The sequence below is a fragment of the Myotis nattereri genome (genome assembly GCF_964212035.1).
Source record: "Myotis nattereri genome assembly, chromosome: 14".
Lineage (NCBI taxonomy): Eukaryota > Metazoa > Chordata > Mammalia > Chiroptera > Vespertilionidae > Myotis > Myotis nattereri.
In genome coordinates, this window is record NC_138089.1 from 60,421,515 (window position 1) to 60,446,108 (window position 24,594).

The 24,594-nt window shown below is 46.8% G+C and overlaps 1 protein-coding gene across 1 annotated transcript; it reads right to left on the reverse strand.

Moving 5' to 3' along the window:
• Nucleotides 1–1,307: 1,307 nt before the first annotated feature.
• Nucleotides 1,308–23,927, reverse strand: IHO1 (interactor of HORMAD1 1; the record flags this gene model as incomplete). The annotated part of the gene is made up of 8 exons (XM_081105895.1): nt 23,884–23,927; nt 23,680–23,750; nt 22,284–22,458; nt 19,856–20,019; nt 10,100–10,148; nt 9,832–9,919; nt 2,597–2,700; nt 1,308–2,333 (listed from the first exon to the last, which is right to left on the reverse strand). Exons 2-8 carry the CDS (start codon nt 23,733–23,735, stop codon nt 1,308–1,310), a joined length of 1,662 nt encoding a protein of 553 aa, XP_080962021.1. The 5' UTR covers nt 23,736–23,750; nt 23,884–23,927.
• Between the last annotated feature and the right edge of the window lie 667 nt (nt 23,928–24,594).

The window sequence follows — 24,594 nt, forward strand, 5'->3', positions numbered from 1 at the left end:
CCTCGCGGCACACCCCCCTGAAAGCAGGAGGACGTACAGAGAACGTGAGCACCTCTTCTCTCTGATGGCGCGCTCAGAGGCCCAATGTCATCACGGTATTGGCTTGAAATGGGCAGATTCTGGAAGCGCCTGGATGGTAAGTGGGAACAGGGCCCCTACCAATGCCCCCCGCCGGGGGGATATAGGGAAGGGCTGCGTCAGCCGCGGGAGCAAGGCCCAGAGCAGGAGGGTAGCAGCTGGCGGGGGTCGCGCCCCGCCCTGCAGGCCCTGCTTTGCTCTGTTTGGCTGTTTTCTGGCCTCTCCAAGCCTTGTGCTGTGAAAGCCTGGGTGGCGGCCAAACAACAGCAGCCGCCTGTGCAGCCCTGGGCTCGCGGGGCCCGCACCGGCTGTGCCCGTGTCCGCCAGCCCTGCCTCCAAGCTCTTCCCTTGGATCCACAGTTCGTCCGCGGAGGCCACCGAGGCTTCCTGGGAGCTCAGCCCTCACAGGACCCGTCCATCCCGGGAGGGACTGGGTCAGACAACGAAGGAAGGAACCCAGCTTGAGAGCGGCCGGGTGGGGGTGGGGGGGAGGAAAGACGTGCATCTCACTACCGACCTGACCTCCTAGGTCAGCTGGTGAGAGCAGCTCAGTAACTTAATGGAAGAAAAAAGTACAATTTGAAAAGTTTTATCTTTATTATTTTTATTTTTTACAAAAGAAATACATATGCAAAACAATAAAAACTTCAGCAAGATATAAAGGGAAAGCGAACGTCTCATAAAGCCCACGGCTCTCCACCAGCCCACGGCCACGCTGCCCTCGGGGCGTTAATCCAAGGTTGGAACAGGCCGTGGGGACAACAGTCCGGAGGAAAGTGGAGTCACGTGGCCTGAGCAGCGGCGCTCCGGGCACCTGTTTGGTGCCACCTCTGTCGCCGGCAGCTTTAGCGCGCTCTGCTCACCGGGCCTGACTAGCATGGCCGGTCCACTGACCGAAAACACACTGCTCTTGCAGCAGTCTGGGTAAAAATTTAAAAGTCTGGAGGCCCTGGGAGATAAAGGTCACGTGTAGAGAATATTTTGAAGAAAAAATGTGTTTGCGAGCCCTGCTCCTCCAGCACCCATGCGCTCAGGGTTCCTGGAGCCACGCCCAGGCGGTGCCCCACTCTCCCACCGGCTTCACGTCGGGAAGGAAGGGTGCCCATACCCTGGGGTGGGCAGCACCGGGTGCCAGAACGCCAGACCTGCCCCCCTTTCTAGCAGGACCTCTGACCCTTCATTTCTCTTTCCAGCCGGGACCATTCCACCAGCCGGAGTCACTGTGCCCATCAGGCGCTCTCGTCGCTGCTATCGAAACGCAGGTGGTAGAGCACAGCCTTCCCCAGCTGCTGGGACTGCGGGGCCTGGGGGCTTTCAGGGTTGAGGTCGCTGAACCAGCTCATTTGGGGGTCCCCCTGGGAGCTGTCAGAATGCTGGCTGCTGTCCTGGGGAGAGTGCCCACTGAGCTGCGGGAGGGCCCGGGGTGCTGCCTGCGTCGTCCTGGGTCTGAGTGCCCCTCCCCGGGCAGGCTGTGTGGGGTTCCGTCCCTGGAGCCCCCCACACAGGGGCTGAGCACGGGGCTCCTGCTGCTCCGGGGGGGACCCCTGTGAGCCAGGAACGGGAGGCTGGGGGCACTTGGAACTGAAAGCACAGGCTGTGCTTCGGGGTTGCTGGTGCCGCCTGGTGGGGGGCCTGCCCCGGTGGGTGCTCCTGGGCGGCCGGCCTCTCCGCCCGTGTTCTCCCGTCACCAGCCGCTGCTCACAGGGGTCACGTGAAAACACGCCTTTGGTCTGACGTTTTGGGCTGGTTACAAAGTTGTTTACGTCCAGGGACAGAAGCCGCAAGGCTCCTTGGGCAACCAGCTTCCTGCCGCCATAGTTCTCCGCGCTCGTCTTAGGGAGAAGCTGGCTCTTGAGGTTCGTCTGTACGGCCTTGTCCTGGACCCCCCTGCTTCTCTTCCCTTCTCCAACGGCCTCTTCTGGGAGGGCTGCCCTCTTGGCTCCCTCACCCCGGACATCAAACTCCCTGGGCCACAGGGCGCCCACCCTCAGATCCCGCGCTGGGAGGGCCTGGGCCTGGTCCTGCGGGGCGGGGCTGAGGCTCTGGGCCCGCGGGGGCGAGGTCTGGGAAGTGCCGTCTTTCACGTGCGTGGGGCCCCGAGGCCCCGCGATGAAGCTCTTCAGCTCTGCGAGGGCGCCGGGCACGTCGAGCTGCGCCAGCTGCACACACAGCTGCCGGACGTCCTTGCTCTGCTGCGCAGCCACAGCTTCGAGGTGCTTCAGGCCGGACTTCACTTCTACAATCTCCGCCTGTCTCTGGGCAAGGCAGCGAGAAAGAAGAGCGTTACCCACAGTGAGACGCCGAGCACAGCGAAAGGGGCAGACGAAGCCAGGGATGTGGGGCAGCCCGGCGCAGCTGCTGGCGGATCCTGGGAAAGGAAGCGGGCCCTGCCCTGGCCGGGACCCGGGGCCGGTGCTGTGTCGGCCTCTGTTCTGGCTGCAAGTTTGCAGCATTAAGGCTCCCTCTGGCCTCAGTGACAGTCAGCAGCGCACGCGGAGAGGAGCGGGCCTGTACTTACAGCTTGGAGCTCCCTCCGCAGCTCCAGCGCCGCCTGCTCCACGCGGCCTCGGTCCTGCGCCGTTTCCAACACCAGGTCCCTCTGGGCCCGCGCAGTTTCTTGCACTAAACACAGAACAATGACAATTGGCCTTAGGAAGACGGTGTCCCGGCCACAGTGGTGGGGAGGCAGGCGGGAGGCTGGCCTGGCCTGGGCCTGCTCTGCCGGCAGATCAGCCGGGCGAGGAGAGGGTGCGGAGCAGGGTGCTTCCTCCGCTGTCCTCCCCCTCCCTCAGGACAGCCGGGCCATGGCACGCTCACCCTCAGCGCCCGCTGGGGCCCCTCAAACCTGTGGCCCAGGTAACAGCTCCTTCTTGGCCCGCCGGCTGGGCCCTGTCACCAGAGGGATCTTCCTAGCAGGCAGGTATGGTCATGCCCCCTCTGAAACCTTCCCTGAAACTTTCAATGGCCCCCCACTGCCCCCCTTTACATTGGCTCCTCCCTGCCGCCAGCCCCCCTCATCTCTGGGCAGTTTCCTACGCGACCTCTCCCCGCTCTGGCCTGTGCCACTCCTCCCTCAGCCTGGAGCTCTTCTGCCTCCACGCCTGTCACTCTCCCCTCGCTCAACCACCACCGTCCCACGGGGCTTCCTCCCATTCCTGCTCCTCCTTCTGCTCTCACCGTCTCCTCCCGGAAACGTCCTTTCCTGCCTGGCGTGGGCGTCCCTCTCTGCTGGTGGCACCGGGGGCTCTACCATCGCTCCTCACCCTCCACTCCTCACCCCCCTTCGCTGGGCTCTACTGGGCGTGGTGAACAGGGCACTGGCTGCTCAGGACTGAGAGTGGCCCCCTCTTTTGCATACGGGACTCACGTGTATTTATTTAATAACACGGTGCTGCAATCAGTCATTGCCGTTGTCTTGCTAGACGGCTGTCATGTGAGGTTGCTCTCACATTTAGTCAATACACAGAGAGAGAAGGGCCATCAGGCTGACGAGCCCTAAAAGGAGGGTCTGAAGAAGGACCAGCCTGAGCTCCAAACGCAATAAACAAGCAAACAGCCCAGAGCGCGCCCAGGCCTGCCACCGGCTGTGGCCACATGGGAGGGGCCCCTGCTCTGGAAAAATAAGGGGAGCAGGACGGACGGAGACCAGAGGGAGAAGAGGAGCTGGGAGGAGAACCAAGATGGCGGCATAGGTTAACGCAGGAGTTTGCTGCCTTGAACAACTACTTTAAAAGTGAAACTAAAAGACGGAAGGGACATCACCCAGAACCACAGGAACGCTGGCTAAGTGGAAGTCCTACAACTAGGAGGAAAGAGAAACGCATACGGACACTCAGAGGAGGCGCAGTGCTGAAGTCAAATTCTGAGGTGCAGAGTGCGAGGAGCGGGCTGGCGGCGGAGGGCGCGGTTGGCGTTTTCAATCGGGAGGGAGTCGCAGACTCTGAGCTCCAGATCCGGGCGAGTCTTTAGGGACCCAGACTCAAACGGGAGAAGCGGGACTGCCTGGCTTCGGTCAGAGCGAGTGCAGCTTTCTCTCCGAGGTTTGCAGCGGGTGCTGGGACTCAGAGAGGCAGAGCCCCTGGGGACAGAACTGAGAGCAGCCATAACTGCTCTCTCCGGCCCACCCTATTGATCCTGTGCGACCCGCCCCGCCCAAGCCCTGCACACAGGCATTTGCCGGATAGCCTCAGGCAAAGGCTAGATTAGCACCTCCCTAGAGGACAGAAGTTCTCTCACTGCAGACACAGCTGATTCTCATAGCCACTTGGCGTGGAGGTCAAACCCTCCCTGGTATTAGCTACAACAATCAAGGTTTAACTATAAGACTGCACACAAAGACCACTAGGGGGTGCACCAAGGAAGCATAACAAAATGCGGAGACAAAGAAACAGGACAAAATTGTCAATGGAAGATATAGAGTTCAGAACCACACTTTTAGGGTCTCTCAAGAACTGTTTAGAAGCCGCCGATAAACTTAATGAGATCTACAAGAAAACTAATGAGACCCTCGATGTTATATTGGGGAACCAACTAGAAATTAAGCATACACGGACTGAAATAACGAATATTATACAGACTCCCGACAGCAGACCAGAGGAGCACAAGAATGAAGTCAATGATTTGAAATGCGAGGAAGCAAAAAACACCCAACCGGAAAAGCAAAATGAAAAAAGAATCCAAAAATGCGAGGATAGTGTAAGGAGCCTCTGGGACAGCTTCAAGCGTACCAACATCAGAATTATAGGGGTGCCAGAAGATGAGAGAGAGCAAGATATTGAAAACCTATTTGAAGAAATAATGACAGAAAACTTCCCCCACCTGGTGAAAGAAATGGACTTACAGGTCCAAGAAGTGCGGAGAACCCCAAACAAAAGGAATCCAAAGAGGACCACACCAAGACACATCATAATTAAAATGCCAAGAGCAAAAGATAAAGAGAGAATCTTAAAAACAGCAAGAGAAAGAAACTCAGTTACCTACAAGGGAATACCCATACGACTGTCAGCTGATTTCTCAACAGAAACTTTGCAGGCCAGAAGGGAGTGGCAAGAAATATTCAAAGTGATGAATACCAAGAACCTACAACCAAGATTACTTTATCCAGCAAAGCTATCATTCAGAATTGAAGGTCACATAAAGAGCTTCACAGATAAGGAAAAGATAAAGGAGTTCATCACCACCAAACCAGGATTATATGAAATGCTGAAAGGTATCCTTTAAGAAGAGGAAGAGGAAGAAAAAGGTAAAGATACAAATTATGAACAACAAATATGCATCTATCAACAAGTGAATCTAAGAATCAAGTGAATAAATAATCTGATGAACAGAATGAACTGGTGATTATAATAGAATCAGGGACATAGAAAGGGAATGGACTGACTATTCTTGGGGGGGAAAGGGGTGTGGGAGATGCGGGAAGAGACTGGACAAAAATTGTGCACCTATGGATGAGGACAGTGGGTGGGGAGTGAGGGCGGAGGGTGGGGCGGGAACTGGGAGGAGGGGAGTTATGGGGGGGGAAAAAGAGGAACAAATGTAATAATCTGAACAATAAAGATTTAATTAAAAAAATATATATATAATAAAAAAAAAAAAAAGAGGAGCTGGGCCTGCACAGACTGGGGAAGGTCTCCAGGCACAAGAGGCAGCCAGTACCAGGATCTGAGGCAAAAGGAAGAGCTTATCAGGACTAGGGATAGACAAGCCGGTGTGATGTTGGGAAATATCGTGTTCTGTGTATTTTACCACAATAAGAATGTAAGAGATTTTTAGTTAAAGTCCATGTGTCAGCCAGTTAGAAAAAGGATGTTTACTTATATTTCCAGTACTGGATTCCTGTTCCTAAACGCAATTAGTCAAATAGTTTCCCAGACATCGTGCAGGTATTTGTAGCAGAAGGCAGACCTCGTTATCCGGCCCTGGATGAGCTCCTAAATGGCAATGTTCCTGACCACAGCGAGGATGCAGCACGGAAGCAGAGTGCGGACGGCAAGCCAGTGTTCGCGTCGAGTCCGTGCTCAGGACACAGCTGTGTCCCACGTGTTCTCTCCTTGTCCCTGGAAACACGCCTTCCTTACAGGAGCTTTTTTGGTATTAAGCTCGTTACTTTCAAAGTCTTCTTTTTTTCTTTTAAAAAGTTTCTGAAAAATGACTCAAAACCATCGTAGTGTGATACTAAGAGAAGGGATCGCACCGCTCCCATGCAGACCCTGGCTCCACCGCCTGGATTCACGTTGTGAGCAGCTTAGCATGTTGTGTTACTCTGTGTGCAGAGCCACAGAAACAGATCGTGTGTGTCCCTGTCCTCTGCAAGGGGACTCGCTTCATTTCTGCTTTGGCTCGAAACAGCAGATATTTTTAACTTTTTTGTAAAAACGCCACTTTAAATCCACTCCCATGTTCCGGCCAATCTGCCGCCCCTGGGGAGAGCGTGTGCAGGCATTTGCTGCTACTGAGGGGCCTGAGAAAGGCCCTGGGACGAGGTTGGGTTCTGATGCTTTTCCGCTGTGACCAGCGACTCCTGTCTCTGGTGTTGCTTTCCCTGCTGCGCTGAGAGCAGAGCAACGGTCTGGGGGCCCACGTGTAAAGGAGATTCCTCAGTCCCCCTTTTTCCAAGCTTCTCTTCCCACTGTTCACGAGATGGTCCTGGTTTCATTTAACAAGGAGCAAACAGTTCCACTCGAACGTGGTTCACACAGACGGGCCCCATTCTTCTTAATTACACGTGCCTGCTGAGAAAGGCATTTCTCTAAAATTATAAAAATGCTGCCATGTTTTCTTATAGTTCTCTTTATGATTATATTAATACATCTATTCATATGAAATTAGTTTTGTATAAGAGTTATCTATTTTCCAAAATTAGATATTTTCTAATTTTTTTATAGTGGCTCCTTTTTATTATCCTAATGATCATATACATATATTTTTTAATTTTAATTTCTTTAATCCTCACCTGAGGATATTTTTCCATTGATTTTTTGAGAGAGTGGAAGAGAGAGGGAAAGACAGAGAAATGTCAATGTGAGAGAGAAACATCATTGGTCGCCTCCTACACGAGCCCAGACCAGGGCCCGGGCTGGGGAGGAGCCTGCAACCCAGGTACGTGCCCTTGACCAGAATCAAATCAGGGACCCTTCAGTCTGAAGGCCAACGCTCTATCCACTGAGCCAAACTGGCCAGGGCCTAATGATCATATTTTTCAATAGAACTGATACCTATTAGGTAAAAGTATTGCTCTCTCTCTCTCTTTTTTTTTTAAATATATTTTATTGATTTTTTTACAGAGAGGAAGGGAGAGAGAGTATTAGAAACATCGATGAGAGAGAAACATCGATCAGCTGCCTCCTGCACACTCCCCACTGGGGATGTGCCCGCAACCAAGGTACATGCCATCGACCAGAATCGAACCTGGGACCCTTGAGTCCGCAGGCCGACGCTCTATCCACTGAGCCAAACTGGTTAGGGCAGTACTGCTCTCTTTTAATTAGCTCACTTAAACCCAAGATAAAGAAGGATGTGGAGCCCTAACCGGTTTGGCTCAGTGGATAGAGCGTCGGCTGCGGACTCAAGGATCCCAGGTTCAATTCCGGTCAAGGGCATGTACCTCAGTTGCAGGCTCCTCCCCAGTGGGGGATGTGCAGGAGGCAGCTGATCGATGTTTCTCTCTCATCGATGTTTTTAACTATCCCTCTCCCTTCTTCTCTGTAAAAAATCAGTAAAATATATTTTTTTAAAAAGTAGGATGTGGATGGCCTTGGTAATTCATTTTATTTATTTTTTAATGCTCAATTAAGGATATTTTTACAATTGCTTTTGAATATTTTCATTTTTCTACCTTTATTTATAAGAACATAACTCCTCTCCTAACACAAAACAAACACACATCCAAGGAGCAGCTCATTAAAAACAACAGCAATAGAACTAGGGAACAGTGGGACCTTGTTTCACACCAGTCTGTGTGCCTGGCTCAGGAATTCCATTGCTTTTGAGAGAGTGGAAGGGAGGGCGGGAGAAGGGGAGAGAGAAACATCAATTGGGTGCCTCCTGCAGGAGCCCCATCGGGCAGCCTGGGCTCAAACTGCAACCCAGGTACATGCCCTTGACTGGGAATCGAATGCAGGCCAATGCGCTAACCACTGACCCCACCGGCCAGGGCAGAAACTCATTTCATTGCTCCGGTCCTTGGTGTCCTTAGAGGAAGAACAAGAAGAGGGCGATTAAATGGCTTTGAGTAATCCTTCTGGCTGAACAGACGGACGGTGACGGGAAAGACCTCCTGACCTGTGAAGGCACCAGTCACACAGGACAGAGAGCACGTTCCCGCAGGAGACGCCCCTTGCCTTAGGGCTGCGCTCACACTGACGCCTGCAGCATGTGCGACGGCAAGTCCTGCGCATGGGCCAGCTGGGTGCCTGGCTGTGTGACAGGGGCTTTGTCTGATCCTCTCCCAGTGACCACTTCCTACCAAGAAAGGGGCTGGCTGAGGACAGGCACTTGTGCCCATTTTCAAGAACAACTGCCTTTCTGATGAACACGATGCCACAGTGATCCTGCTCATCCTGCCGCTGCCTCTCTCCTGAGTCCTGCCTGCTGACAGTTAAGGAGCCCTCAGGGGTGGAGGGTCAGGACCCCACGCCGCCTATAAGCCAGACTCAGTGCCAGTCCCCTCTGCCTTGGTCTTGGGGGGGGGCCGTGGGCGCTCCCACTCCCTGTGGGCCTTACGCTCACAGCGTTGCTGCCACCCTTCCTGTAGTTCACTGGTGTTAATGTAGAAAGCGGAGCGCTTTCCTGGGCTCGTGGGGTGGGATTTTCCATCCTGTTCTGCAAAGGCAGCATTCCTGGTTTGCTTCTGCTCTTTGTCTTGCTGCTGCTGTGCGGGTAGCAGTTCGAGGCTTCCAGAACCGGTTCCACACAGACGCACAGCGGCCCTGTGTGTGGGACACCAGGCTGGAAGCCAGCACACACTACAGTGCTTCTGTGCAGACATATGGGGATTGATCTCTAAGCCACACAAAGGCATTAATTTTTGTAAATCATGAGCAATCCATCCCTTGGCATTTGAGTAAGTTGGCTTCAATTTGTTTAAAATAGAAAATAAACACCCAGCCAAATGCAAACAAGTGCAGATGCAGCCACCATCTTGCTGTCTAGCTGTTGCTTCCGGGAGGTGTCCGCCGAGGGGGAGCTGTGAGCTGGCTCTTGTGTTTATTAAGGGACAGGATCGTGGTTTCAGCTGAACGTCACTCACGAATTGGCAGAGCAGGGGACCCTACAAACCACACACTATACCTGAGGTTAAGAGAGATTCTGGGATTCACTATGAAAAGCTCTCACTGAACCAGGCAGCCAGGAGAACAGCAGGTGACGGGTATTCTAACCCTAAGGGAACAGCCTCTGTTTCGAAGCCCTGCGGGAGCAATGCCTTCCCAGGCAGCACAGCTGGCAGGTCCCCTGCTACTGGGGTGCTGCGACGGCCCCCGCAGGGAGCTGAGCAACCCGGCAGGGCGCCAGCGGTGGCTGGGCGGACGATCAGGGCTGCTCAAAAGGCATCTAGGGACAGGGGCCTTCCCACACAGGGGTCCCCCGACCCCACTAAGTGCGCGTCACATTTCTTCAGGACTAACCCCTGTACCCACCTCGCATCTGAAACGCAGTATGGAACCTCGCTACCTGCAGAACCCTGCCAGGGTCCGAAAGCTCCCACGCATGCTCGCCAGTGCCCTCTGCTGATAACCGCAAACAGGAGGCACTCACAGGTCTTGGCCACAATCTCCAAAGAATCCAAAATAGACTGGCTTCTTGAACTGAGATGTTCCTCAGACTTTTCCACCGATGTTTGCAACTAAGAAACCCAAAATTAAGAAAAAAATTCACAGATTGTTACTAACTTGGAGAATCGTCATTTAATGATAAAAGTTGTTAATATATTGCTATTCTACATGAACTAAAGTCCAGACAACATAATGATTAAACTACTTAAAGTGTAAGATGTTCTAACTCTTCGTAATGTAGCTGTACTTACCTTGTGAATGCTTTCTCTGACATGGGAAATGAAGCTGTATAGAGTCTCACTAGAATAGGAGAGAAAGAAGAAAATACATGCTTGTGAAATATTGAAGCAGAACTGATTCCATGAAATGGCAGGCATCCACCTGGTGTAGCATCAAACTAGCCCTTGGTCAGAGTTGGAGACCCAACCCCGAGAAACCTGTGTCCAGCTGAGGAAGGGGAACATAGACTTTTCATGACCATTTCCAAGGCAAACAACTTTTCTTTTAAAAATTCATTCTATATGTATCTTAAATGAGGTTACATTTTAGCAGCTTCAGTAGTTACCACAGTAGAACAGACAGGCTTTTACAGTTATATGCCCCATAACTACGTTTTAGTCAGTGATGAACTACATGTACATCTGACATGTACATGACATTAGACAATGGAGCTGAAAAATTCCTATCACCTAGCTCAGTGGTCGGCAAACCGTGGCTCGTGAGCCACATGCGGCTCGTGAGCCACATGCGGCTCTTTGGCCCCTTGAGTGTGGCTCTTCCACAAAATACCACATGCGGGCGTGCATGTACAGTGCGATTGATACTTCGTGGCCCATGTGCAGAAGTCGGTATTTTGTGGAAGAGCCACACTCAAGGGGCCAAAGAGCCGCATGTGGCTTGCGAGCCGCAGTTTGCCGACCACTGACCTAGCTGACTCCTAACTTCTGGACACACCGTAGTCTAATGACTATTATTTTTACTCTAATAGTCAAAATAATAGAATGAGGAAGTAGGGAGACAATTCTGGGAACAATATTCATTTCTTTTTTAAAAAAAATAATTTTTTACTGATTTCAGAGAGAAAGAGGGAGAGAGAGATAGAAAGGTCAATGATGAGACAGAATTATTGATCAGCTGCCTCCTGCACGCCCTACACTGGGGATCAAGATGGCAACCCAGGCCTGTGCCCTGACCGGGAATCGAACTGTGACCTCCTGATTCATAGGTCGACGCTCAATCACTGAGCCCTGCCTGCTGGGCAATATTCATTTCTAATGGAAAAGAAATTACCAGAATTATTCCTCAAATAAATATCTTGCTTTTGAAAAGATTCAGATATGGATTGTCATTTAAACATTTTACAGCTTTTGTTTCTTTAATCTACATAATACAAATATCAATATCAATTTTCAAACCCCAATAGGACAACCCTTCATACCAAATCTTTTTGTGTTCCACCAGACCGACTTTGAAAGGAGAATTTAATAGAACCATTTGGAAATCTACAAACCATATGTTGTTTATTTTTCATAAAAGAGATTGGCATATTACCAATATAAAAATATTAAAAATATCTAAAAAAAAAAAATATATATATATATGTAAATTAATCAAGGGTGTTAAGAATAGAATGTTATTAAAATACTAGAGGCCTGGTGCACAAGATTTGTGCACTTGGCTGGGGTGGGGGGGGTGCCGTCCCTCAGCCTGGCCTGTGCCCTCTCACAGTCCGGGAGCCCTTAGGGGATGTCCGACTGACAGCTTAGCGGGCCTAAGCCATCAGTTGGATATTCTTAGTGCTGTTGCGAGGCAGGAGAGGCTCCCGCCACTGCCGCTGCACTTGCCAGCTGTGAGCCCAGCTTCTGGCTGAGCAGCGCTCCCCCTAGGGGAGCGCACTGACCACCAGGGGGCAGTTCCTGCATTGAGCGTCTGCCCCCTGGTGGTCAGTGCATGTCATAGTGACCAGTTGTTCTGCCGTTGGGTCAATTTGCATATTAGCCTTTTATTATCTAGGACAGCTGTGAGCAAACTACGGCCCACGGGCCGGATCCGTCCCGTTTGAAATGAATAAAACTATTGAAAAAAAAGACCGTACCCTTTTATGTAATGATGTTTACTTTGAATTTATATTAGTTCACACAAACACTCCATCCATGCTTTTGTTCCAGCCCTCCGGTCCAGTTTAAGAACCCATTGTGGCCCTGACCAGTTTGGCTCAGTGGATAGAGCATCAGCCTGCGGACTTAAGGGTCCCAGGTTCGATTCTGGTCAAGGGCATGTACCTTGGTTGCGGGCACATACCCAGTGGGGAGTGTGCAGGAGGCAGCTGAATCTCTCATCGATGTTTCTAACTCTCTATCCCTCTCCCTTCCTCTCTGTAAAAAATCAATAAAATATATTTAAAAAAATAAAAAATAAAATAATAATGCTTAAAAAAAAAAAAAAAAGAACCCATTGTGGCCCTCGAGTCAAAAAGTTTGCCCACCCCTGATCTAGGGTAAAAGCAGGGAATTAGGGTACCTAGAAATACAACCAAAATTAAAGAAACACAAGAGTTAGAAACATAATAGAAGTAGAGATAAAAATATGATCAAAATAGTGAAGGAAAGATGATAGAAAATAGAACAAAAGACAAAGAGATGGAAAATAGTTTTTAAAAATTAGATCAATGCAAGAGATCCAACACATACCCAACATTGGAAATACAAAAAGAAAGAAGAGTGAAAATAGAGAGGAGGTTTTTCAGAAATATAATAAAAATTCCCAGAACTGAAAGACCTAAGTTTATAGGTCAAAAGGAACTACCTATGCCCAGGAATTATGACATGCCACATTAAAGCAAATTACTGTAAAATTTCAAAACTCTATGGATAATGAGAAGGTCCTAAGGACTTCCAGAAAGAAAAAAGCAAGTGACATACACAGGATCAAGGATCAGAATGGCATCAGATTTTTAAAAGCAACATATAAAGCAACAGGGCAAGGCAGCAATGCTTTAGAAATGCTAAGGAAAAAGAATTTCCAATCTGGAATTTTATATCCAGCCTAATTTGCCATGAACTGTGAGGGGAAAATAAAGAACTTCAGATAGCCCTGGCTGTTTTGGCTCAGTGGATAGAGTGTTGGCCTGAGGACTGAAGGGTCCCAGGTTTGATTCTGATCAAGGGCACATGGGTTGCGGGCTCGATTCCCAGTGGGGGGCATGCAGGAGTCAGCTGGTCCATGATTCTCTTTCATCATTGATGTTTCTATATCTCCCTCACCCTTCCTCTCTGAAATTAATTAAAAAAAAAAAAAGAACTTCAGATACACAAGTTCTCAAAAAATTGTTTAGGTGCCATGTACTGTTGTCAGAAAGTTTCTGAAATATATGCTTCACCAAACCCAAGGGGTAAACCAAGAAAGAAGCGGACATAGAATCCAAGTTAGAGGATCCAACTCAGATAACAGCCGCACTACAGACTGAGAGTCCCAAGTTCATATTAGAATTAGGAAGGATGCCTCTGAAAAGAAAATGACACTGAAAGAATTTCTAATGCGTTTAAATATGTAACAAGCAGCTTTTTCAGTTTGGCTGCAGCATTTGGGAATAGACTTATGATTCCTACACAGAAAACTAAGTTAAAAAGAAAAGGCAATTTTGAACATTAGGAAAATATAATCAGTTTACATGACTTTCCAGGGCCATCTAGAGTGGTTACAGAGTGATAAGGGCATAAAGATTGAAAAGGGATTTAACTAAAAATGTTTCTATAGCTATATTGGATTTTTTTTGGCCAGAATTTATTAAAATTGTGATTTTTCTGCCTATCATATAAATCAGTATCTTAAGCTTGAACGTTTCCATTTGGTTCACGGGAGAGGGCTCCGGGTGATTAAAAGGATGATTAGTGGAGCCGAAACCGGCTTGGCTCAGTGGATGGAGCGTCGGCCTGCGGACTGAAGGGTCCCAGGTTCGATTCCGGTCAAGGGTATGTGCCTGGGTTGCGGGCACATCCCCAGTGGGAGATGTGCAGGAGGCAGCTGATCGATGTTTCTCTCTCATCGATGTTTCTGGCTCTCTCTCTCTCTCCCTTCCTCTCTGTAAAAAATCAATAAAATATATTTAAAAAAAGATTTTTTTTTAAAAAAGGATGACTAGTGGTTTCAGGGAGAGGCTCAGGCAAAAGCCAGACACCAGGGGATGCAGAGGGGTCCCTCCATGGCCTCTGGCTCTAAGGCTCCTGGTCGTGCTAGAGGAGCAGCTGTTCTTTAAAAAACAAAACTTTATTGTTGAAAGTTTTTGTCCCCCCCCCCCCCCCCCCCGCTTCCCCCTGCACTGAGGAGGAACTTTTGAAGAGATAATTGCCCCGCCCAGCCTGGGGGCCTGCAGAGATTAGCCAGGTGCCGCCCATCTTCTTGACGAGTTTCACCTCCTCACCCAGGAAGCGCTTCTCCAGGAAGTCAGAGCTGAGGGCCTGTGTGGGTAGAATCCAGGGCCTGCAGCTCCAACAGGGCCTGGTTGGGGTTCCCTATGACTATGTTGGCTTCTACAGCGTCCTTTGCCCACTCATCTTGGGGGGGCTTCAGCACGCCCTGGAAGAGAATGCAGCCACCATGCTGGCTTTGCATCTTTGACACGGGACACTCTCACGCTTCTTCTCGGCCAACTCGCGGAAGTTGCCCACACCCTCCAGAGCCGTCATGGTGGAAACAGAAGCCCAGAGAGAGGTAGGTGGAGGAGGCCGCAGAGGCAGGCTGACCAGGCGCTGACCGCAGCCTCCACCTCGGTGGAATAATTCTGATGAGTTTGGGAGCTCATGGTTGTTGGGCACTAGTGAGTTAAGGTAAAAAAAAACAGTACTGGCTGGTCTCAGAGGATGAGGGTGGCTGAGGTGTTGGGAAAGAGGTTGGAGGGTGGTCAGAGGCTGGAAGAAAGGGTGGCCCTGGGTCTGTTCCGTCCACTGCTGAAGCAAGAAGCAGGTCCAGGGGACTGGCAAGGGCACACTGCCTTGAATTCTTTTTAATAGAAATTCTTCAGAGTCCTCATCATTTACCTTCTCTATGTAAATACTATAGACATTTTTTGCCATCTTGTAAATAATTGTTAACAGAAATTCATTTCACTACAAAAAATAGAGGAAATGCCGAAACCGGTTTGGCTCAGTGGATAGAGCGTCGGCCTGCGGACTGAAAGGTCCCAGGTTCGATTCCGGTTAAGAGCATGTACCTGGGTTGCGGGCACATCCCCAGTGGGGGATGTGCAGGGGGCAGCTGGTCGATGTTTCTCTCTCATCGATGTTTCTGACTTTCTATCTCTCTCCCTTCCTCTCTGTGAAAAATCAATAAAATATATTTAAAAATAAATAAATAAATAAATAAATAAAATAAAATAAAAAAAATAGAGGAAATGACACAGAGAGAAAGAAAGAAGTAAAGGAAGGCCAGAAGGAAGGAAAGAAAGTAGGACTCAATGTTTCAAGAATTTTTTTCAGTTCAGAAATATCAAACAAAATATAACCCAAAGGCCCAGAGAACAAAAAAAAGTAAGACTGATCTCTCTGAAGCAGTAAGAGGTGAGGGCACCCTGCCCATTGCAGCCTTGAGGGGTCTCTTGAGAGCCCGGAGTTGCTAGAGCTAGATTCCTCGGGGAAAGAAGTCGTCAAAGTCTGGGAAATGTTCATCAACAGAATCAAAGTCTTCAAGGAGAGCATTTTGCTTTTCTAACTAAAGATGGTATACAGTATAACAGATACCTAATCTAGAAATTCTTTTAAAGATTCTGGCTCTTTCAACATCAGAGCACTGGTGGTGCTAAGCAGTGCATCCTCACGCACAGAAGTGATAGGGTGTCCTCTGCTTGGGTGTTATGATTCCTGTGATACCTAAAGACGTTGCCTTGGTAATAACTTACTAAGAAATGAACACGTTAATTTCCTCAATGACTTCACTTTATTTAAAAACCAGAGGTCCAGTGCATGAAATTGTGCACGGGTGGGGTCCCTAGGCCTTGCTGGTGATCAGGGCCTCCCCCCCTTCTCCTTCCCTTGCCACCTGCCTCTGCTGCCACCCACTCCCGGTACCCTGTCCCAGCCTGGGGTCCCAACCCCGATCAGGCGATCGGGGCCTGCCGGCCAGGGGTAGGAACCAGCAGGTTAGCTGGCAGGCCCCATTGGCTATTGGGGTCTGCGGGCTGGGGGCAGCTCCTGCATTGAGTGTCTTTCCCCTGGTGGTCAGTGCACGTCACAGTGACAGGTCGTTCCATCATAATGGTCGCTTAGACTTTTTCATATATAGAAGATACTGCAACTCCAAATTATTCACGTATTTGTTTTAAAAATCAATAACACTAAAAGGAATATAAAATTTAGGGTAATCTGAAAAAATAGCAACATTTCAAAATGAGAAAATCAGCTTGCACTGTGAACTTAAGAATTCACATGCTATGTTTTGTTTTGTTTTTAAATATATTTTATTGATTTTTCACAGAGAGGAAGGGAGAGGGATAGAGAGTTAGAAACATCGATGAGAGAGGAACATCGATCAGCAGCCTCCTGCACACCTCCTACCGGGGATGTGCCCGCAACCAAGGTACATGCCCTTGGCTGGAATTGAACCTGGGACCCTTCAGTCCGCAGGCCGACGCTCCATCCACTGAGCCAAACCGGTTAGGGCTTGTTTTGTTTTTTAATATATTTTTTTTATTGATTTCAGAGAGAAAAGGAGAGGGGGAGAGATAGAAACATCAATGATGAGAGAAAATCACTGATTGGCTGCCTCCTGCACATCCTCCACTGAGGCTAGAGCCCGAAACCCAGGCATGTGCCTTTGACTGGAATTGAACCTGGGACCCTTCAGTCCGCAGGCCAATGCTTTATCCACTGAGCCAAACCAGCTAGGGCCCATGCTATGTTCTTGATCCTAAAACACATAATGTTATCTTATTTCCTAATTCCGATGATCTGAAAAGAAAACAAATTAAAGGCAGAATTTTGGGTAGAATAAACATAATGCTACTTGAATACTGCATTTCTCTATGACAGTGGTTCTCAACCTTTGGCCCTTTAAATACAGTTCCTCATGTTGTGACCCAAACATAAAATTATTTTCGTTGCTACTTCAAAACTGTAATGTTGCTGTTATGAATTGTAATGTAAATATTTGATATGCAGGATGGTCTTAGGTGACCCTGTGAAAGGGTCGTTCAACTGCCAAAGGGGTCGCGACCCACAGGTTGAGAACCGCTGCTCTAAGAAGTCCTTTATTTTTTTATTTTTTAAATAAATCTTTATTATTCAGATTATTACAGTTGTTCCTCTTTTTCCCTCCATAGCTCCCCTCCACTCGGTTCCCACCCCACTCCCTGCCCTTAACACCCCTCCCCACTGTCCTCATCCATAGGTGTACAATTTTTGTTCAGTCTCTTCCCACACCCCCCACACCCCTTTTCCCCCGAGAATTGTCAGTCCACTCCCTTTCTATGCCCCTGATTCTATTCTATTCACCAGTTTATTCTGTTCGTCAGATTTTTTATTCACTTGATTTTTAGATTCACTTGTTGATAAGTATTTGTTGTCACTTTGTTGTTCATAATTTTTATCTTTACCTTTTTCTTCTTCTTCCTCTTCTTAAAGGATACCTTTCAGCATTTCATATAATACTGGTTTGGTGGTGATGAACTCCTTTAGCTTTTTCTTATCTGTGAAGCTCTTTATCTGACCTTCAATTCTGAATGATAGCTTTGCTAGGTAATCTTGGTTGTAGGTTCTTGCTATTCATGACTTTGAATATTTCTTGCCATTCCCTTCTGGCCTGCAAAGTTTCTGTTGAGAAATCAGCTGACAGTCTTATGGGTACTCCCTTGTAGGTAACTAACTTTTTCTCTTGCTGCTTTTAATATTTTCTCTTTGTCTTTTGCCCTTGGCATTTTAATTATGGTGTGGTCCTCTTTGGATTCCTTTTGTTTGGGGTTCTCTGTGCTTCCTGGACTTGTAAGTCTATTTCTTTCACCAGGTAGGGGAAGTTTTCTGTCATCATTTCTTCAAATAGGTTTTCAATATCTTGCTCTCTCTCTTCTTCTGGCACCCCTATAATTCGGATGTTGGTACACTTGAAGTTGTCTCAGAGGCTCCTTGCACTATCTTCAAATTTTTGTATTCTTTTTTCCTTTTGCTTTTCCAGTTGGGTGTTTTTTGCTTCTTCGTATTTCAAATCTTTGACTTGATTCTTGGGATCCTCTGGTCTGCTGTTGGATCTCTGTATATTATTCTTTATTTCAGTCAGTGTATGCTTAATTTCTAGTTGGTCCTTTTTCATATCCTTGAGGGTCTCACTATATTTCTCGGAGGTTTCTAGAAGATTCTTGAGTAACCTTATAACCGTGGTTTTGAACTCTATATCCAGTAGTTTGCTTTCCTCCATTTCTTTCATTTGTGACCTGTTTCTTTGTCTCCACATTTTGGCTGCTTCCCTGTGTTGATAGAGTGGCTTTGTGTGCTAGGTGTCCTAAAGGGCCCAGTGGCTCAGCCTCCCTTAATTACCTGAGGTGTACCCTCTTGGTGCACCCCTTTGTGGGCTCTGTGCACAGTCTTGTTGTAGTTAAACCTTGATTGCTGTTGGTATCACTGGGAGGAATTGACCTCCAGGCCAATTGGCTGAGGACCAGCTGTGTCTACAGTGGGAGAACTTCTGTGCTGGAGACACCCTTATGGGGCAGGACTTGCTTCAGTGGGGCTTTGGTGCTCACTGAGTCTGCCCCCTGAGTGTGTCTCTTATGGTGTGAAGAGTTGTAATCTGGATGGTCTCACTCTGACCACTGGGTGCACTGGCTCTTGGATCTCCAAGGAGGTTCAAAGTCAGACACTGCCTGAGGCCATGCAGCAGGAGCTACAGAGAAATCTGCAGATTCCTCCTCTTTGTTTGGGGTTTGGAGGTGCCCAGATGAAGTGCAGCTGTGAAGCAATGCAGGCTGCTGATTCGAGCCTTAGGCCTTCTTTTGGAAGCTCTGGGGTTCTCTGACCCAGCTGAAGTTTGACAGGTTTTTAGGCAGAGAAAGGCCAGGCCATTCGTATGCAAAAGCCTCTGTGCACAGCTTGGGTGGGGTTGTAAATTGGGTGGAGCGGGGTCTCAGGGGATCACCAGGGATCACCAGCCTCGTGCAGGAACAATGACTGCTGCAAGCGCCTCTGCGAGAAAGCTGCCCTCGCGTTCTGGCCTGATGCCAGACAGTCCAGTTTCTCTCCGTATGAATCTGGGTTCCCAGCTTCTCACCTGTAACGGGAGTTCAGAGCAGTCGGGAGCTTGTATCTCCCTCCCGATTGAAAAAGACAACAGCGTACCCAGCTGCCAGCCCCTTTCGAGTGCGCCTCTGTACCTCTGCACCTCCTACTGGACTCAATGTGCTTTTCTCTTTCCTTCTAGTTGTAGAATTTCCACTCAGCCAGCCTTCCTGTGGTTCTGGATGATATTTGTTTTGTCTTTTAGTTGTAGTTTTAATGTGGTTGTGCGCGGCAGCAAGTTCAGGTGTTTACCTATGCCGCCATCTTGGTTGTCTCTCAAATATTTTCTTTCTAAGAAGTCCTTTAGCTGACTTTTCAGAGGGGCCAAAACTGTGGCAGCCATATTCAAATCTGCTACAAGTTATACTGACAAGAAAGCAAATAAAGAGTAGTTTTTTAAAAAAATGTATTTTTATTGATTTCAGAGAGGAAGGGAGAGGGAGAGAGAGAGAGAAACATCAATGATGAGAGAGAATCATTGATCATTTGCTGCCTCCTGCATGCCCCCTACTGGGGATTGAGCCTGAAACCTGGGCATGTGCCCCTGACTGGGAATCAAACTGTGACCTACTGGTTCATAGGTCCACACTCAACCACTGTGCCACACTGGCCCAACAAGAGTAATAATTAGATGAGCTATAAAGGCAAGAGTGCTATCATGCTGAAATTGAATTACTCACTATTGGCATTCCATTTTCTATTTCCCTCATAAAAGAGAAGATATCTTGTTTACTTGAAAGGTTTGCATACCTGTCACATTTATCTTTCGCTATTTTCTTTTTCTCCTCAAACTGTTCCAAAAGGCCTTTTGATTTTCCAACTGGCAAAGGAAGAGGAAATAAGCCTCCATCATTTATATCTTCTTCAAACAGCTGGGGTTTTGTCTGGTACTTTGTGAAAATACTAGGTTCATTCTGTTAAAAAATCATTATAGCATTTCACATATAAAAATACCTATAACATTCGCTATTTTCTATACAATGCAGAGTCATAATCATAATACCAGTAAGTGAAATTCATAATATTAAATAACATAGCATGTAGTATTTTTTTTAGTTCATATATTCAAGAAAACTATATTAAAAAAACAACAACTCTTTTTATTAATATAGTTCTGCATTACTGGCCCAGAGAGATATAAAATGCCAGCTAAAATGGTTTCAAATCAATTGCATAAATTTAAAGGCAACAACAGATAATTATTTTTCCTATCAACTATTTTATTTATATCTTTTAAATTTCATTTTTAATTATAGTTGATATACAAAATTATTTATATTAGTTTCAGGTGTACAACATAGCGATTCAACATTTATAGACCTTCCAAAGAGATAGATCACCACCTGTGTGATCTAGGTCTAGTAACCATCTGTCATGTTAAATAGTTATTACAACACTAGAGGCCCAATGCACAAAATTTGTGCAAGAGTAGGCTTTCCTTCCCCCAGCTGCTGGCACTGGCTTCCCTCTGGCACCCGGGACCCAGGCTTCCCTCCGGCTGCTGGCAGGCACCCAGGACCTGGGCTTTCCTCACAGCCCCAGCTTTGTCTGGAAGGACGTCCGATCTAATTAGCATATTATGCTTTTATTATTATAAATTATTAACTCTATCCCCTATGCTGTACATTACATTCCTGGGACTTATTTTATAACTGAAAGTTTGTATTTTTTAATCCCCTTCTCCTTTTCTGCCCAACATCCTACCCCTCTCCCCATCTCTGGCAACCCTCAGTTTATTTACTACAGAGAATTATTTATACTATCTTTGAGGTGATGTGTTAACATTTTCGTATTAACCAGTTTAACTCAAATTGCTGTTGCTTAGCGGCCAGTGGACTAGACTAGCTGGTAAGATGGACATGAACTGGACAGCGGGCACGCGGACACGCGGTGAGCCAATCCCTGCATCCGATGCAAAGTGCACTCTGGGCCGTGCCACTGGGCAGAGTGTTTGTACTGAAATGCTCATCTCCCAGCGTACCCTACTCCCTAAAGCACTGAGCTAAGCTTATTTGTTAAGTTTTTATTTGATGCACATAAATCTGTATATAAAGTCAAATCTAGTTCTAGACCAAAATAAATACATAAAATTATTTCTGACTCACAAAAGAAGACATGCTGGTCTTAAAAAGTCAAGGACTCAAGAGACTTGGTTTCTCCTTCTGGCCCTTATTTATTAACTCAGAACCCTCATGTTCTTCTTCAAGGAGATAAGGTAGCACAGTACACTATAATCCACAAAGCACCTGAAATTTCCTAGAAAAAATGTCCATCTAAAATAAAATTTATGTACTTTATTCCAACTTTTCTAAAGTTCTTTTTTTTTTTTTTTTATGCTGAAACCGGTTTGGCTCAGTGGATAGAGCGTCGGCCTGCGGACTGAAGGGTCCCGGGTTCGATTCCGGTCAAGGGCATGTACCTGGGTTGCGGGCATATCCCCAGTGGGGGATGTGCAGGAGGCAGCTGATCGATGTTTCTCTCTCATCGATGTTTCTAGCTCTCTATCTCTCTCCCTTCCTCTCTGTAAAAAATCAATAAAATATATTTAAAAAAAAATAAAGTTCTTTTTTTATGAAATGTTTATAAATAATAGTATGACTAGTCATAGAAAATGTCATGTAATATTTGGATCTCTCTAGAAGTGGTCAAGGTACTAAAACAATTCTATACTAGAGGCCTAGTGCAGAACATTTGTGCACTTGGGGGTTTTCCCCTCAGCCCTGCCTGCGCCCTTTAGCAGTCTGGGAGCCCTCGGGGGACATCCTTAGCGCTACAGTGGAAGAGAGAGAGAGGCTCCTGCCACCACTGCTATGCTTGCCAGCTGTCAACCCAGCTTGTGGCTGAGCAGTGCTCCTCCTGTGGGAGCGCACTGACCACCAGGGGGCAGCTCCTGCATTGAGCATCAGCCCCCTGGTGGTCAGTGCTTGTTATACGACTGGTCATTCTGCCATTCGGTCGATTTGCATATTACCATTTTATTATATAGAATGCTTTAGTAATAAAAGAAACTGAAAATATAGATATTTTCTCCATTTCAAACTACCAAGTCAAGTGAATCACCAATAAGCACAAATCCAGTTAGAAGAGTAAATATAATTCAACAGAATAAGTCATCTTTATGCTTATCTCCATAATGGCGGTGAAATGTGTTCAGAGAAATTCTGGCAGTCAGACTCACATCCAGAGAACCCTTTTGTAACGGTTTTGGGTCTCTCAAATGGACACCAACGTCCAAAGGTGCTGACAGGGTCTCTGAACTTTCTGGACAGAACTGGGATCCAAAGAGGAACTGAGAGTCACTGAGACTGGAATAATCACCCGGATTATTAGCCCAGCTAGATGACTTAGTGGTCCTGAAATTAAGCAAGAAAAGAAAAGTATAGCTAGTGGAAAACATCTGGAACAAATCAAATCACTATTCATTTTAGAATATTCTGGGCAAAGTGCTAGCCTATTCTGACTTCCCATCCCCTGAACACTGTCACTACAACCTATAAAGAAACAAGAACAATTTGAATGCCAGGTATTTTGATTACAACAACTTGGGAACAATCAGATGGGAATTCAAACAATAACACCATTACTGCTTGCACAATAGCACCGTAGGGTATTAACACCATTTTGGAGATCAAAGTTCATAAAACCTTTAGGGATTAAGAAAACATTATCTTTTTAAAAGTTGAATCTTTTCATCACTAAAGAGATAAAAAATAAAATATGGCATATGCATATAACTGAAGCAATAAGCTAGATTTACATATAACCACATGAATAAGTCTCAAAATCTAATTTTGAGTGCAGAAAAAAGTAAAAACTAAATGAGCACTATTACATACCATTTATATAAACTTTTAAACCTACAACATACACACCATGAAGGTGGGGCCCTCATGATGGGCTGGTGCTCACTCTCCTCCGCTGCCCCCACAATGTGAGGACACAGCAAGCCAGGAAGGGACCTCTCCCCAGAAACTAATTATGCTGACATCAAGTTCTAGGGCAGGGCTGGGCAAACTACGGCCCGTGGGCCGGATCCGGCCCTTTTGAAATGAATAAAACTAAAAAAAAAAAAAGACTGCACCCTTTTATGTAATGATGTTTACTTTGAATTTATATTAGTTCACACAAACACTCCATCCATGCTTTTGTTCCGGCCCTCCAGTCCAGTTTAAGAACCCATTGTGGCCCTCGAGTCAAAAATTTGCCCACCCCTGTTCTAGGGCTTCCAACCTCCACACCTGAGAACATTCCTGTTGGTGAAGCCATCCATTTACGGTCCTGTGCTTTGGTAGCCCAAGCAGACTTTAACTCTCACAGTCCCTGGGCATCATAGTCCCTAGGCCCATGCTGGACAGAGTCATTGCTCAATTAACACACATAGCTGAATCGACAGTGCTTTTATCATCATAAAACAGGCGAAAGGAAAAAGACAAGTATGGGAGGGTGCAGCAGTGACAGGCAAGGGGAAGAAACTATATGCTAACTCTATAACCAATAGGAAGGGGAGCCTTTTCTATAAAATAAATAAAACTAAAAGATCTTTAAGTATCAGACTATATAACTGAAAAACTTACCCAGAGGTTGAGGGAATACTGAGCATATCTTTGATATTCCAGACATTAAAATTCATTTCTTATGATTATTCCTATTTAAAAAAAGAGAAACATTAATTTAAAAGGTTAATATAATCCCCCCAAGATTGCTTTACTGGTGAGGATTCGTAGATGAGGACATTTCAGTAGTTATATTTTCATCCAATTAGTGAAAATTCCCATTACCTATGAGCCAGAAACAGGCATTCTCTGTTGTTAAACTGTGTAGAAATTTCTCTCCTTCTTGATACCACCAGAGAGAGCCCAGTCACCTGTGAAATAGGAAATCCGACTTCCATCCTCTGCTCTCTAGGTCTTTTCTCTTGCCACCGACTAATAATACGCTTTTAGGAAAAGCCCAATACATCCCACTTCATTGCCTTGATACAATGATTTAATGTATAAGCGGTTCTTCCTGGACGATAGGATCTCGGAATGCCAGGAGAGCTGAGGGGTTGGGCATAAAGAAGCTGGACGAAGAGCGAGCGCTTTGTGCAAAAGCCTTCCCACACCTCTCCTGAGCAGCTGCCTCCTCTGCCACTGCCAATACCATACTCTGCATATGACACACAGTTCCTTGTGATGCACGTATAGCCCGGATTTCATGAAACAAGCCCAATTTCTAAATTTTGTCTCTCTGCTCTCACAGAACATTTATATGTATCATTACATATTACCATTGAGTCCTACACATATGATAGACTTATATGATCAAATATCAAATACTGTTCCAACAGATCTGAATAAAACAAGTTCTGGACAAATATAGACATTTAGTATACTTTTTATATAATTTAATCTTCTGTAGAGAAACCTGTTACATTGAAGTTTCCTAATCTTCTAGGAAAACACGAATTTGGGTGTTTATAACCACTTCTTTTTCAAGAATGTGAAGTA